The sequence below is a fragment of the Podarcis liolepis genome (genome assembly GCF_965112155.1).
Source record: "Podarcis liolepis genome assembly, chromosome: 13".
Lineage (NCBI taxonomy): Eukaryota > Metazoa > Chordata > Lepidosauria > Squamata > Lacertidae > Podarcis > Podarcis liolepis.
The window spans coordinates 22,087,060-22,102,439 of NC_139573.1; the positions used below are offsets into that span (position 1 = coordinate 22,087,060).

At 45.8% G+C, this 15,380-nt stretch overlaps 1 protein-coding gene across 1 annotated transcript; it reads left to right on the forward strand.

Moving 5' to 3' along the window:
- Positions 1-6,705: 6,705 nt before the first annotated feature.
- Positions 6,706-15,017, forward strand: LOC310691906 (sulfotransferase 1C2-like). The gene is made up of 7 exons (XM_083472173.1): positions 6,706-8,178; positions 8,308-8,430; positions 8,525-8,622; positions 9,200-9,326; positions 11,746-11,840; positions 12,035-12,209; positions 12,490-15,017. Exons 1-7 carry the CDS (start codon positions 8,004-8,006, stop codon positions 12,600-12,602), a joined length of 906 nt encoding a protein of 301 aa, XP_083328299.1. The 5' UTR covers positions 6,706-8,003; the 3' UTR covers positions 12,603-15,017.
- The last annotated feature ends 363 nt before the right edge of the window (positions 15,018-15,380 follow it).

Genomic DNA, 15,380 nt, shown 5'->3' on the forward strand with positions numbered 1-15,380 from the left:
AGGTGGCCAAAGTATTGGAGCCTCAGCTTCACAATCTGTCCTTCCAGTGAGCACTCAGGGCTGATTTCCTTCAGAATGGATGTGTTTGATCTTCTTGCAGTCCATGGGACTCTCAAGAGTCTCCTCCAGCACCACAATTCAAAAGCATCAATTCTTCGGCGATCGGCTTTCACTTCCATACATCACTAACACGGCTGGGTGGGGAGCTGCAAAACATGAGCAGCGGTGAATTGGGGGGTGCAGGATAGGAGGAAGGGCCTCTGGCCCTCATCCCGGCTGGACCCTGTGAAAGGGGGAGGTGGGCAGGCAAGTCCTCTGCCGCCCTCTCTCGGCTCCCAGTGGCCAGATGCACGCTTCGCTCTCACTGGGTGACAAGAAAGGAAGGTGTTCAAGTTTGCTCCTCCCTGCATAGCATCATGTCTCGCCTCACAAGGCTCCCTGAGCGGCTGAAAGGGAATTAACAAAGTGGAATCTTTTGACCCAGATGTGGAAGAAGCCAGAGGTGCCGGCCACTCCGCAAGTCACTGTAGGGATAGGAAAATTGCAAGAGTGGCCATAGTCTGTTGATGTGGAGGAGAAGCAGGGGTGACTTTCTGTTTTCTTTCTGTTTAGTAGCATTGCCACCTACCAATGGTACCTACTAATGGTGCCAAACAAACAAAAAAACCTGGACATTTTGCCTAATTTAAAAAATCTGCCCGGACAGAAATCTTAACCTTGAAAAAGAGGACATGTCCGGGACAAACCAGACATATGGCAACCCTATCTAGACTCCTGTTGCCATCGTCATCCCTGACTGGGGCTTGTGTTGGCTTTTTGCAGTATAGTAGCGCTGCAGAGAGCTTGCTGGGGAGATCATGCATTAAAAAGAAAGGACTCAAAAATAACTTAAAGAAGGTTTTAATAAGAAAAACAAAAACTCCATTAACACTAAATATATTAACAAACAAACATGACCCAACCACCAACCCATCCCCCAGGGTAATGGGAGAGCTAGATGCTGCTCCTTATATACTACACTCAGATGCTGACACACCTTAATCAAATACAACTCAGCAGCACCTGCTACGTTTCACAGCTGTAAAGCTGGGTCTCGTTATCTTGCTCTGGCCCTTGCTCCGGCCCCTTAAAGACATACACATGGAGTGGAACAATGATGAACCTTTACATTTAAAGAAACCATTCAACATTTCCCCTGCGGTTCATCATTGTGGAACAAAAACATAAAGCATACTTTGTACATGTTTTTCATGTGTAACTTTTGGAAGTGCTTTAGTAAAAATGTCCGCAATTTGACTATCACCTGGAACATATTTAAATACAACCATTTCATCAGCAATTAGTCTCTTTACAAATTCTAAACGTAATCTTAAGACTCTAGTGCGCTGCGTATTGGTCTCTGAACACAGGATAGCAAGTCCACTCTGGGAATCAAGGTAAACTTTTACTGGTAGTGTTACTTGCATCTGTAGGTCTGCAAATACTTGCAGATACCATTCTACATCACGAGTGGCCTGAACGCATGCACATAATTCACTCTCTGTTGTGGAGAGAGAAATAATGGTTTGTGTCTGGGACTTCCATTCAAATGGACAACCGTTATAACAAAACACCATACCAGACACACCCCTGCAATTATTTTGTTCCACTGCATGAGATGCATCGCAGAAAATTTCAAAACCTTTGTCAATACATGTTGTAAACTGCAACCTATAATGTTTGGTATGTTTAAGGTACATTACCACTCTCTTAAGAGCAGAGAAACATTGCGTAGTGGGCTTTTCCACAAATTTTGCCAGAAAGTGAAAAGCATAAGTTATATCTGGTCTTGAGATTCTTTGAATGAAATTTAGCTTGCCTATAGCAGAACGATACAAAGTTTTGTTAGGAAATGGCTTATCTTCACCTGTAAAGGTGAAACCACACACCATAGGTGTTTCCTTCCCATTTGCATTTTCTAAACGTAGCATTTCAACTAGATCATCAATTTTTGCAGTTTGATGAACCAGAAAAGATCCATTTTTGCCTTTCTCAATTTGCATGGATAAGTAGTTTTTAGCTATGCCTAATTCCACCACATCAAATTTCTTCTGTAACTGTGAAACTACCTGTTCATATTCCTGTTTAGTTTTTGTAGAAATTAACACGTCATCTACATACACACATATTTTTGTTACAGAGTTTGCCCTTTCCTTTATAAACACACAATTGTCTGCCTTTCCTTGTGAAAAACCAATATCTAGCAATTCTTTTGCTAAAGTTTGGTGCCAATTCCTTCCGCTTTGGTGCAGACCATAAAGGGATTTATTTAATTTGCATACCAAACCTTCAGCAGCGTCTATGCCTTCAGGGACACGCATAAAAATTTGTTCTTTTAAATCTGCAAACAAATACGCAGTTTTTATATCTAGGTGATAAACAGAATGTCCACGTTGTGATGCATCTTTTAACAAAAGCTTAACTGTTTCATATTTTACACTTGGTGAATAGCACAAATCATAATCTTCGCCTGGAATTTGTTGAAAACCCTTAGCAACTAGTCTTGCCTTGTACCTTACAACTTCATTTTTGTCATTCATTTTAACTCTATAAACCCATTTTGAATCAATAAGTCTCATATCTGGGGTTTGTGGTACAAGAGACCAAGTGTTATGCTCTTTTAAAGAAGCTATCTCAGAGTTCATAGCTTTATACCAATTTACAGCTTGGTGCTTAGGTAAATTCTGAACATCATTGTAGCTTTTTGGCTCAAAAACCACCTTATTGGCATACACAGTATTAAAATGTTCATCTGCAAATCGTTGTGGTTTCTGCCTCTTTCTATCTGAACGTCTCAGTCCGGAAGGAGAGTCAGACTCCTCAGACTTAATGGGACTCAGTGAACCACTAGTTTCAGGTTGTAAATCATCATTGTCAGACTGAAGAGGTGCCTGTAGGCTAAGCTCACGGTCAGAAAACTCAAGAGAATCTAACCTCCCCTCAGGTGCCTGTGACTTTAAGTCAAACAAATTATCAGATTCAACAGGCTTTTTGTCTTCTTCCATTAATTCAGAAGCACCATTTCCTGCTGCTTCTGTTTCCTCTTCTTCCTCAGTATCATTTATACCATCAGTATCTTGGAAAATAGCAACCCCATTCCAATTTACAGTTTGTATCATGCTTCTGGTAATATGAAATTTGCCAGTTGCTGGTATGTAAATTCTGTACGCCCCCTGCTGGTAGCCCATTAATTTTCCCTGAACACTACGTTCACCCAATTTCTGCTTAGCGGGATAATGCATAATTACATCTGAACCCCAAATACGTAAGTATTTCAGATTAGGGCGTTTTTTAAACAACTTCTCATAGGGGGTGACATCTAAACCAGAATGATAACTGCGATTTCTAACATAACAAAAAGCATGGAGTGCTTCAGCCCAAAAGTCTTTGGGCAGATTAGCATCGTGCAGATAAGTTTTAACCCCTGCCTGCAGGTCCCGCTGCACAACTTCCACAAGCCCATTTTGCCAGGGACTTCGGGGGCAAGATAACTCATGAGTAGTCCCCTGCGCTTCCAGGAATTTCTCAAAATCCTCAGAAACAAATTCCCCGCCCCGGTCAGAAAACAGGTTCTTAATAGGTTTGTTAAAATGTGTTTTTACCCAGTTGCAAAAAACCTTGTACTTCTCAAATGCTTGGGACTTCTCAGCTATTGCATAAGTCCAACAATATCTACTATACTGGTCTATCAGAGTAAGCCAGTACTTTGAACCTCCTAATGAGGGTGGGAGTGGCCCAACTAAATCACAATGTACACGCTCAAATGGCTCAGTTACTTTCCTATCTGAGCACCTACCCTTGCGTGCAACCTTAATCTTATTCTTGCAACAGGATAGACACTGCATAAAGAATTTACATGGTTTTAAGTTGAGGCCATTGACAACATTCTTTGTCTTAATTACATCAGCAAAATTCAGGTGTCCCAGAATTCTGTGTGCCACGTGGATACACCCAGAATGTGGTCTTACATTCCTCAACCCCTGGCTTGACTGTGCTGCTCTGCAATTTATAGGCGATTGGGAGTGGGTGCGAAAATACAGTCTATATAAACCATCAGATTCCCGGGCATACAACAGACGTTTGTTCCCCTCGAAAAACTCACACATTGACTTTAAGAAACGCACAGTTATGCCTTGACGAGCAAAACACCTTACTGATAATAAATTGTCCACTGACGGGCAGTAAATGCAGTTCGCTATTGTAATGTTTAAAGAGTCAAGTTTAACGGTACCCCTGCCAAGCGACTGCAAGACTTGTGAATTGGCTAAATGTACATTACCAATTTCCTCTTCGAAAGAAATAAACAAGCTTCGATTGTTGCAGACGTGCTGGGATGCACCTGAGTCGATAACAAAAGACTTCCACTTGGCATCTTTAATTCTTTTACGATCTTTAGTCCGAGCATGAAAAGCTCGCGGCTCGTTTCTGTCCCTACTATACGATGCCGGCTGCTGGGGTGACGACCGTGATTGATGAACAGAAACAGGCTTGGGAGTACTTTGCTTTCTTTTGGATCTGCAGTCCCTTGCAAAATGTCCTTGCTTATTGCAGAACCAACAACGCTTTGCAGCTTTAAATGCAGTTGTATCACCACAGGTTTGCATATGGCGTTCCTCATTCTTTCTGGAAACAGGAGTGCTTATGGCACAAGCCTCCCTTCTATCCAACTCGCCCATTAATCTTGCCGTTACCCCTTCCACAGTTAATTGTGCTGGTGGAACGGCAGATATCTGGCTAGCTATACCATCAAAGTCCTCATTAAGGGAACAAAGGATGATAAAAACATACTGAATATCAGGTACCTCCATGTCCCTTCGAATTAACTCGCCGCGTATTGCCTCCAGACGTCTCAAGTGCGCTGCCAAATCACCACCAGGCTGCAACTTTGTCTGGTACAACTGCTTGAAAAACGTCAATGCAGACGCTGACTCTTTTCTAACGTGCACTGCTGCAAGACTGTCCCACATTTCCTTGGCAGTTTTCTTATTTCTTATATAGACTACTTGCTGGTCGCTGACTGCCAAATTAATTATCGCCCTGGCTTTTGCATCTCCTTTCGACCAAGCATTAGTTACAGGGTCAGGAGGGTCATCAGTTACATAGGTCCATACTTCTCTAGAGGTCAAAAGCGCCTCCACCCGAAAAGACCATAAACCATAGTTCTCATCTGTTAGCTGTGGGAAGACCAGAGCCTTCTCAGCTTCAGGAACCCGGTCAACCATTCTGGAACTCTTCCAGACCCACAAAAACTACGCTAACAGGAGAAGGAGTTTTCAAACCTTTCTCAGAGTCCAAAAATATGCAGTCATCCACTCAGCAGCTGGGCCCATAACCAAAGATGTTGGCTTTTTGCAGTATAGTAGCGCTGCAGAGAGCTTGCTGGGGAGATCATGCATTAAAAAGAAAGGACTCAAAAATAACTTAAAGAAGGTTTTAATAAGAAAAACAAAAACTCCATTAACACTAAATATATTAACAAACAAACATGACCCAACCACCAACCCATCCCCCAGGGTAATGGGAGAGCTAGATGCTGCTCCTTATATACTACACTCAGATGCTGACACACCTTAATCAAATACAACTCAGCAGCACCTGCTACGTTTCACAGCTGTAAAGCTGGGTCTCGTTATCTTGCTCTGGCCCTTGCTCCGGCCCCTTAAAGACATACACATGGAGTGGAACAATGATGAACCTTTACATTTAAAGAAACCATTCAACAGCTTGATGGGGATGGAGTCCCAGAATATCTGCCGGGCCACAGATTTGTCATCCTTTGTTTTGAGACACTTTGGGCTATACAACTGAAATGGCTTTGGCACTCGTGTGCAACAAACCACTTCAAAAAAACTTGGACGTCTTGCCGTAAAGAAAATTCACTACAAAGCGTGGGATAACATTTGCAGTATTGTATCATGGCCCCACAAATAAATGTCTCCTCAATGAACAGCTGGTATTGTATGACAACCCCACAAACAAAGCAGGATGAATGTTCTAGAAACAGGTCGCCTGGAATAGAAGTGTCCCTAGACAATAAACAAACGGGAGTGTTGCTGAGCACATCTGGAGCCTAGATGTTTGCTTTCAGGAACAGAAGAACTGAACTGAACTTTCACTAAAGATGGTGGGGGGGGGGAGCTGGATTCAGTTTACATTGAAAGCTGAGCCTTCCGATCTGTACTTTGTGAAACAATATGAAAATCAAAGCACTGCAAACCTTCCACATTTGCACTTCTCTGAAATTTGTGTAGCAGTTCTCTAGCCAAAAATATATGTACAAGGGAAGTAGTTCTGAAAACTTTCCCCTCGCAGACCACTTGAAAATTGCAAGGGTCTTGACAGACCACTTACTGATTTGTCTGCCTGTTGAAGAAATTGTGCTGTGCTTGATGTGGTATGATTTTTATTTATATTTTTACAGACACACCACTAACAACCTCAATGAAGCTTGCAGGCCATGGACTGGAAACTCCTGCATTAGGATAAAGTATTTGTAAAATGCATGTATTAGTGAGAAGAGCATACAAAAATGTATTGTGTGAAGGGGAAATGCATCAAAAATGTGTATTTTAGTCAAAACTGCATATTAGGAGAAATTCATATTTAATTCTGGTGATTTTTCATGAGATTTTTTTTATTTCTTTGCAAATTGTTGGAGAAATATGGAGAACTGAATGTAAGCTTGCAGAAATGAGAAACTGATAGAATTCAAAAGTTTGATTTGTTTATTCCCCAGCTTTCACACAAAAGTCCATTTCTGGTTAACTTCCTTCGATTTCTGCTAGCGAATTTATATGGGTGAGAAAAGTCATTTTGATGGCCATTTGGGAGCCAGAAACCTGTGACCGTCTACTATGAATCAATCAGAGATCTCTAGATCCTGATGTAATTTCTGCCCACCCTGCCCAAATGTAGGTGTGTAAAGGAAGTGGACGTACAGGGATGTGGGTGGCGCTGTGGGTTAAACCACAGAGCCTAGGACTTGCTGATCAGAAGGTCGGCGGTTTAAATCCCCGCGACAGGGTGAGCTCCCGTTGTTCGGTCCCAGCTCCTGCCCATCTAGCAGTTCGAAAGCACACCAGTGCAAGTAGATAAATAGGTACCACTCCGGCGGGAAGGTAAATGGCATTTCCGTGCGCTGCTCTGGTTCACCAGAAGCGGCTTAGTCATGCTGGCCACATGACCCGGAAGCTGTACGCCGGCTCCCTTGGCCAATAAAGCGAGATGAGCACCGCAACCCCAGAGTCGGTCACAATTGGACCTAATGGTCAGGGGTCCCTTTACCTTTACCTAAAGGAAGTGGAGTGGAAATCAGGGTGCAGGTATCCCCACAAAGGTTTAAAAGCCTTACAGTGACTTCAGTTGAAGGTGCCGATAAAAACCCCAGGCCAAGGCATGTGAGGAAACTCAGCCAAAACCTCACACTCCCCTCTCTCCATCCGCACCTGCATGGACACCCAATCCCGTTCCCGGGTCATCAAAGGGGCCTCTAGAATGCCAGCATTTTGCTGGAGGAATTCATGCACAGGCTGGGAAACTTAAACACGGGCAATTAAAGTGGATTAAAGTACTCTGTTGCATAACTCATCAATTTTTAAAACAATGGCGTTCGAAAAGTGAGATGAACAAATGATTAACAGCAATTTGTATATAAGTACCCCACAAGCAAATCTGCATGAATGCTCACCCAGCAGACAAATCAGACCAAATGCTAAATGAAGACTATAATCTAACCTCTGCATAAGCTTTGCACCAGAAAAATCAGGAGGGTTTTGAGGTCATCTGGAGGAACCCAAAACAATTTCACGAAGTGAGATTGAGAGAGAAGGGTAAAAAGAAAAAAATAAACTGTGAGTCAGGGAAGAAAAGTAAAACTGACCAGCGGCTGCTGACAGCAGATGTAGAAAGGAAGCAGGCTGGTCACTTAAAAGTAGGTGCTATACTTGCTTTTCCTGCATTGCCAGATGACAAATCTTGAATCTGACATGGAAGGTTTAGGCCATAAGCTATCCCAGCGCTCTGAGCTGGTGGAGGTAGACGGAATCCCTTTGCTCAGTGGTGCCGCAGAAAGATGGGGTCACATATCAACCTTTAAAGCCCGGGGGGACGACCTTCTCATTTGCACATACCCCAAAGCAGGTAAATCGAATAAAAGAGAGATGTGGGGCATTAGCACAGAGGGTGGGGGCAGGAATGGTGCTGGGAAGTCGAGGGCTATTGGCTGAATGATGAGGTCTTCTCAGGTCTTCTCTCAACACCTCCTGCCAGGGACCACTTGGACGCAGGAAATTGTAGACCTGATCCAGCATGGAGGGGACCCACAGAAATGTGCTCAAGTCCCCATCTACAAACGGATGCCCTTCCTAGAGATGCACAGTCCCTTGTTCTCACGTGAGTAGGAAAGCGAACCGCTTAGGGGAGGTGATGGTTGAGGGTGGGGTGAAGGGTTTATCTCAGCTCTGAATGTTTTTCTTTGGTATCTCAGGTTTGGAAGAGGCAGAGCTAATGCCCTCTCCACGTACACTTAAGTCTCACCTCCCGGTCCAGCTCCTGCCGCCCTCCTTTTGGGAACAGAATTGCAAGGTCATTACAAGGGGACAACTGGAGGGAGGTTGCTTAGGGGTCAATCTGAGCCGCGGATCAACACTGCTTGTTCTCTATTGCATTTTTAATTTTGTGGGTAACATCTATTGTATTAAGGTTCTTATTGCTGTGAATCGTTTTGGGAGCCCTTTGAGGCTGAAGGACAATACTGACATGTTTTTAAAATATATAAATGAGCAAGATCACCACAACCAATCACAAACAAACAACCACACCATAGGCCAACCCCAACCTCTCTCACCACCAAAGAAACACAAATGAACAGCAGAGAACCTGCAGGAGCAACGCTGACACAAAACCCTACATACATTAAGCAAAATAGAAACATCGCCACCCGACCCCACCCCCACTCATCTCCCCCCCCTTCCCCCCCTAATGTCTCAACAAATGAAACTGATTTGTAAAAATGTTACATGGAAAAAATACGAGAGACATTACACATACTTCTGTAAAACAATAAAATATTTAATAATATATATATATATGTATATATGAAAACAGCATGCATGGAGCTGAGACTCCTGGACTCACTCTTCTTCATGATCTATTTCTGAAGATCATTTATGTGGCCAGGAATGCCAAGGATAACGCAATCTCTTACTTCCACTTCCAACGTATGAACGGGAGGATGCCAGACCCGGGAACATGGGACGAGTATCTGGAGAAGTTCATTGCGGGGAAACGTGAGTAGAGGCAAAAGATGGGATAGAGCAGTGTTTCCCAACCACTGTTGCCTGGTGTGCCGCGGGAAAAATTAAAAAATTCGAAAGATTTTTTATTTTTTTTAAAGTCAAATTTTCGATTGGGGCGCCGTCACTAGATGACTTCTGGGGTTCCCTCCCTCCCTCCCGCTCTGCGCCTCCCTCCTCCTCCTCTGGGGTGGCCCTTCCTGGCTCTCGGCCAAGGCTTGGCGGCTGCCACTCACTCACTCGCTCGCCCACCCGTCCCTCCATCCCTGCACCCGGCCTCTCCCCCTCCTTCCCTGGCGCTGGGGCTGCCGGGATCTGTAGTCCCCTCGCCCTTGGGCTCCGTGCCCGCGCGGGGTGCGCGAACTACGTTTCCCAGCGTGGCCTGGCGGGCCGGGCGTTTTGTTTGAAGCGCTCTTCTCCCGGCCATGGAATGAGCGCAGCGGTGGCGGCCGGGCGGGCAGGGGCTCTTCCGCGCAGACCCCGCGCAGCCTGCCTGCGCCCCTGCGGAGATCGGGCGGCAGGATGGAGCCCGGGGATCCCCGCGGAGGCGGAGCGGCGGAGGCTGCCCCCCAGGTAGGGCTGTGTCGGGGTTTTTTTATTTTTGCAATGCTGCATCCGCGCCGGAGGGGACGCATCGGACCGCAGGGAGACCCCTTGGCGGGCGTGCAAGGCAATGCATGCGTGCAGGCGTTGCATGGAGTGCAGTGCAATGCAATGCAATGGCAACGCGGCGCCCTGCATGCATGCAACTTCCACTGGCGCTCCGGACTTGGCAGGTGAGGGGGGTCCCCAGTGGGCGGCAGAGAGAGCCGGGAGGGCGAAGGGGAGCCGGGGGGGGAGCAGTGCTGCTCCCCGAGCCGAGCCCGGGGGGAAACTTCGGTGTCATTGCGCCGGGTGTTGGAAGCGGAGGCTGGCGGGGGCCCCTCACCTGCAAAACCTGGTCGCCTCTCATATATTTCGTGCATTGCATTCATCGCCCGCTTTCTCCTCCAAGGAGCTCCCGGGGGCGCGCGTGGTTCTCCCCGTGTTATCCTCGCAACAACAGCCCTGCGAGGTGGGTCAGGTGAGTGGCCCAAGGGAGCACCCAGGGATTGTCCTGGCCAGGTGGGGTGATTTGAACCCTGCTCTCTGCCCAGTCTTCGTCCTCATTTATCCCCCACATGTGCATGACTGTGCATGACTGAGGTTTCCCCCCCTCGTCTTGGCTATGGTGTGAGTCTGTCCTGTTAATTAATGGGGTTCTGCCTTCGGAGAAGATGAGCCAGCCCTCAAGGAGATGATTATGTAATTTGCTAGCAATTCATGTCCCTCCCGGCGTGACGCTGCGCGCTGATGTCACGGGGCTGTAACGGTGGTGTGCCTCGAGATTTTTTTCATGAAACAAGTGTGCCTTTGCCCAAAAAAGGTTGGGAAACACTGGGATAGAGGAGATGGCACTGGCCCCGGGGAGAGTAGTGGGGCCACCCCAAATGCTCAAGCTCTGTACATATGAGAGAAGAGTGGAGCCCATTGGCTGTTGATCTCCTGCTCCAAGCAACAGTCTCGGCAGTATGAGGGTTCTTACACAAGGCCACCTGGTTTGAGCAGGCAGAGCGAGACAAAGGGATGCTCTGTGGATGTGATGGTCAGCTCCACGCGGCACTCATTGTTTCGGCACCAGTCAGCCCGAGACTGAACTTTAAACAGAAGCTGTGCCTCTAACTGAGTAGCTAGCACGGTCTTTAGTGAGAGGACCTCTCCCATTTAAAGGAGGCCAGGCTGCTTTGACAGAAATCTAAAGGAGCTGGAGAGGCTGCAGTTCCACTAGGGTTTGTGAGGTGGGGTAGAGTCCAACTAGAGTACAGTAACAACATCCTCTCTGTTCAGACCAGAGAGGCACAACAGAGCAGGTTAGCAAGTCTTGGAGAAAAGTAAATAGATTCACTTTTCATTTGCATTAACTATACATTTACATTAGCTATAAATACTTCTAGTTAATGCATGTGTTACTTTACACCACACGAGGACTCTGTTTATCTAACAAGCTAGCCTGTCTCAGCTGAGCAAGGCCCACTAGCATGTGTGGCAAGGCAGGACCAAGTTCAGACAGGATGCAAGGCAATGTAGGGCTCAGGCTGGCTGCGATGCAAAGGTGTGGCAGGGTTCAAGGTAGAGACACAGTGGGGCTGTGGTCTGGGGAACACAGAAATCTGAAGTAGCTCCAGCAAAGTACAAGGGGACACTGAGCCCTTATACAGTAGTAGCTGCAAGAAGTGTGCCCCAATTGTTAGCACCACCTTGGCAACAGGATACTGCTGTTTGTGAACCTGCAGAGGGATTGTTGAGTTGTTGTTGTTTTGTTTTCCTTTGAATTCTGATGAAAATAAGCTGAATAATCATAACTGGTTCTCTACCTCTTTACCTCTCTTTGCAGTTCCCTGGGGCTCTTGGTTTGACCACGTTTGTGGCTGGTGGAAGGCTAAGGATTCTCACCCAATTCTCCATCTTTTTTATGAAGACATGAAAGAGGTGAGCAGTTTACATATACACTCCTTTCTTTCAGTAATTTCAACCAGGAAGGAATTTATCCGCAATAAATGTTCTAAGCAACCACCTGCATACAGTGAGCTTCTGAAAATCAGTGTCCCAAACAAGTGATAAACACAGTGAGCTTTGTTATGGCAGCTTTCCGGGCAGAATCCTCTCCATCTTTCCCTTCCTAGCACCCAGCCTTAGCAATTCGGAAAATAGCTCAGTTCCTGGACCAAGAGCTTTCTGAGCCAGCTTTGAACCGGATCATGCAGCACACAGAGTTCAACAGCATGAAAGTGAATCCCATGGCTAATTACAGCACAATGCCAACTTACAACCACGCTTTGTCACCCTTCATGAGAAAAGGTAGGAGTGAAAAGGACACTTTCCAACCACAAGTAATATAGGAGGAGAGCTATGTACAGATCATACATTTAAAGCACATCTCCACTTCCCCAAAACACTGGGAACTGTAGTTTGGTAAGGGTGCTGGGAGTTGGAGCTCTGTAAGGGGTAAACTACAGTTCCCGGGATTCTTGGGGGAAAGCCTTGGCTGTTATTATACCTTTAAAGTATGTTGTGTAGTAGCAGAAGGGAAACAGCATGCATTGAGGGCGGTTTTCTAAATTGTTTGCCTTGCCTGCAGGCACCGTAGGAGACTGGAAAGACTACTTCACTGTGGCTCAAAGTGAACGACTTGATGATTTGTGTGCCCAATTATTAAAGGGCAGTGGCCCCACCTTCCGCACCCAGCTATAAGCACCCCTCTGTGCTCTTCATCAATCCCATGCCCGGAGCTTGGGCCTGCATTAAACAAAATAGACCATGTAGCCACAAGCAAGGACCACATAGGGTGTGCATGTTTGTTTTGAAATTTACCCTTTTTAAAAAAATCAACGATTTGTGAAATAAAATGATTGTGTTTGCTCTTTCCACACTGAGAGTGAAGAAAATAACTAGTCTTGCATTCTTATATGTGTTCCACCTCCTTTCCAATTAACCCCAGAGGACAGATTTAGGGTTTAACCATTTTAACTTTGCAGCAACTCTATCCTGAGCCCTGAGGCAGGCTGTAGTACTGAAGAGAGTGGAAAGAGAGGTTTAATATAAGTTTTGTTTATAGAAAGTAGCTTTGTGGGGTGTTATATTGGATTAGATGAAGTGAGTATTGCTTTTATATAGGGGATAGATGAAGAATCGGAAGTTCTTTATTTTCTGAATCATATTTTTCTATCTTTCGCTTTTAACCTCTTTTCTGTACTGTTTATTCTTTTTTTCTTTTTCCTACTCTATTTTTCTCTCTCCACTTGCTTTTGTTGTATCTATTTAAAAGACTTGTTTTGGTTAAAAAAGGGAAAAGATAGTATGTTTTGTAATTTTCTCCATAAACCTTTAAAAAAATGTTGAAAGAAATAAACGTTTAAGGCCTGAAGCCAGCAGATCTTTGCCTTCTGACCTGGGTGTCCCAGGAAGTGATATTGCTGGTTTGGAGTGCCATTAAAAGTACCAAGACCAAGGTGTCCTGAACTATTCCCTGTTCGTCACCTCACTAGCCACCCTGCAAATCCTCTCCCCCTTGGTTAGGATTTGCCCCAAAGAGAAAAACAGAGGAACAGGCTTTCCCTTACTGGAGAGAGGGGCAAAGGCAGTGTTCACTCCCTGCCCCATGACCCATTGATCTTTCAGACTGTACTCTTATTTTTAAGTGTGTTTGGAACAGGCTTGTGTTTGACAGCAGGAATTTGCTGTCACGTTTGAAGATGTGGTTCCCACACTGTTCTGTGCTTTGTGTGAGAGAGAAAGTGCAAGAGAGCTACAGTTGACTGGTCATGATGTACAGGGCACAAGCATTTAGAAGGATAGGAATATGCAGCAGGAGGAGACCATTTTCAGGTAACCTGGTCTTGAGAACTATTGTGGTGGAGTGGTGAGTGTGCTGGATTGGGACCTGGGAGATCAGGATTCAAATCCCCACTCGCCCATGAAGCTCATTCAGTGTTTACAAACAATACCTTTACATTTTTATTTATTTCTTAAAGAGCTCAAGTTGTTCAAAAATGTACCTTTGCATTAAGGACTCACCCTGACCCCTCAATAATTGTGATCCTATGTATTCTTGACTCAGGAGTCTTAGTGGACATATTTCTAAGGAGACATGCAGAGGAGCAGACTACATATTTCCTAATGGACACTGTGCTAGAAGCATAGCCAGGTGAAGAAGAAAAAAGAAAGGACAGTAATCCTCTCTAATGAGAAGCTACACCTGCCAATACTCTCTTTTCTTATATGGACAGTCAACTCAAGGTCCCTCAGCCCTACTGAGCTCCTGGGTGCCTCCATTCTTGGTTGCCATGGGGGCTGATAGAGGAAGACAGGGAGCCCAGCAGCAGGTGGAGCCAAAGACAGGCAGAGCCAACTAAATATGGTTTTGTCCCAATTCTGGTACTTGCCAATATGGAGGAGGAAGCCAACAGCCAATGGGCCGGATTTAGTGTTAAGGAAGGGTGGATCCACATCGCGCACCCAATACACATCACCCCGGGGGTGCTGCCGTATTCCCTTCACAGAGCCACAGTTTTCAGCGCCCTCAGCGAACTACAGTCCCCAGGGCTCCTTATGGAAAACCATCAGGGGCTTGAAATGTATGGTTTCTGGCATAGCTCAGTCGGTATAGCACGAGACTCTTAATCGCAGGGTCGTGGGTTTGAGCCCCACGTTGAGCAAAAAGATCCCCTGCATTGTTGCTGAGGGCTGGACTAGATGACTCTGGGGGTCCCTTCCAACTCTACCATTCTATGGTTCTAAAGCAGGGCAGCGGCTGCCCCGTCGCCCTGATGGCGCAGGGCTCCATTCATACCCCAGACGACCCCGCGGTGAAGAAACGGCTCCTGCATCTATAACAGCTGCAGAGGAATTTCACTCGTGTCTTTTGAGTCCCACTTCCACGCGGGAAAGATTAAAACCTTCCTTAATAGAACAGCGCAACACCCAAATTCTTCCCCTGCCACAAGCCACGCCTGCGCGCTGCTCTCTGTCGCGCGGCCAGGGCACACTCTCGAGCAGTTGCAAAAGGAGACAGGAGCCCTTCCATCTTTTCGGACTCGTCGTCTGGTTGCTATGGCTACCGCCCTTTAGCGAGGCCCTAAAGCCGCCATGTTTGTTGGGGGCAAACTACCCGAGCCTCATTTAATGTTGCACACACGCGATGAAAGACTGCCTGGTCCAGACTGCGACGCTAATAACCCCACATTTTATAATAAAAAAATTCCTTCCAGTAGCACCTTAAAGACCAACTAAGTTAGTTCTTGGTATGAGCTTTCGTGTGCATGCACACTTCTTCAGATACATGCACACGAAAGCTCATACCAAGAACTAACTTAGTTGGTCTTTAAGGTGCTACTGGAAGGATTTTTTTTATTTTGACTATGGCAGACCAATACGGCTACCTATCTTAACCCACATTTTATGTCATTCTGGGGAGCGCCTGAAAGGCAAAACACACGGAAGCTATTTCAGAAGCTATCCCCCAAAGTAGAA

Bases quoted from the DNA above. Each gene is read 5' to 3' on its own strand.
- LOC310691906 (XM_083472173.1), top strand. From the start codon at position 8,004: ATGACAAATCTTGAATCTGACATGGAAGGTTTAGGCCATAAGCTATCC. The intron at 8,431-8,524 runs GTGAGTAGGAAA...TTGGTATCTCAG, and splicing joins GCACAGTCCCTTGTTCTCAC to GTTTGGAAGAGGCAGAGCTA. The intron at 9,327-11,745 runs GTGAGTAGAGGC...CTCTCTTTGCAG, and splicing joins GAAGTTCATTGCGGGGAAAC to TTCCCTGGGGCTCTTGGTTT.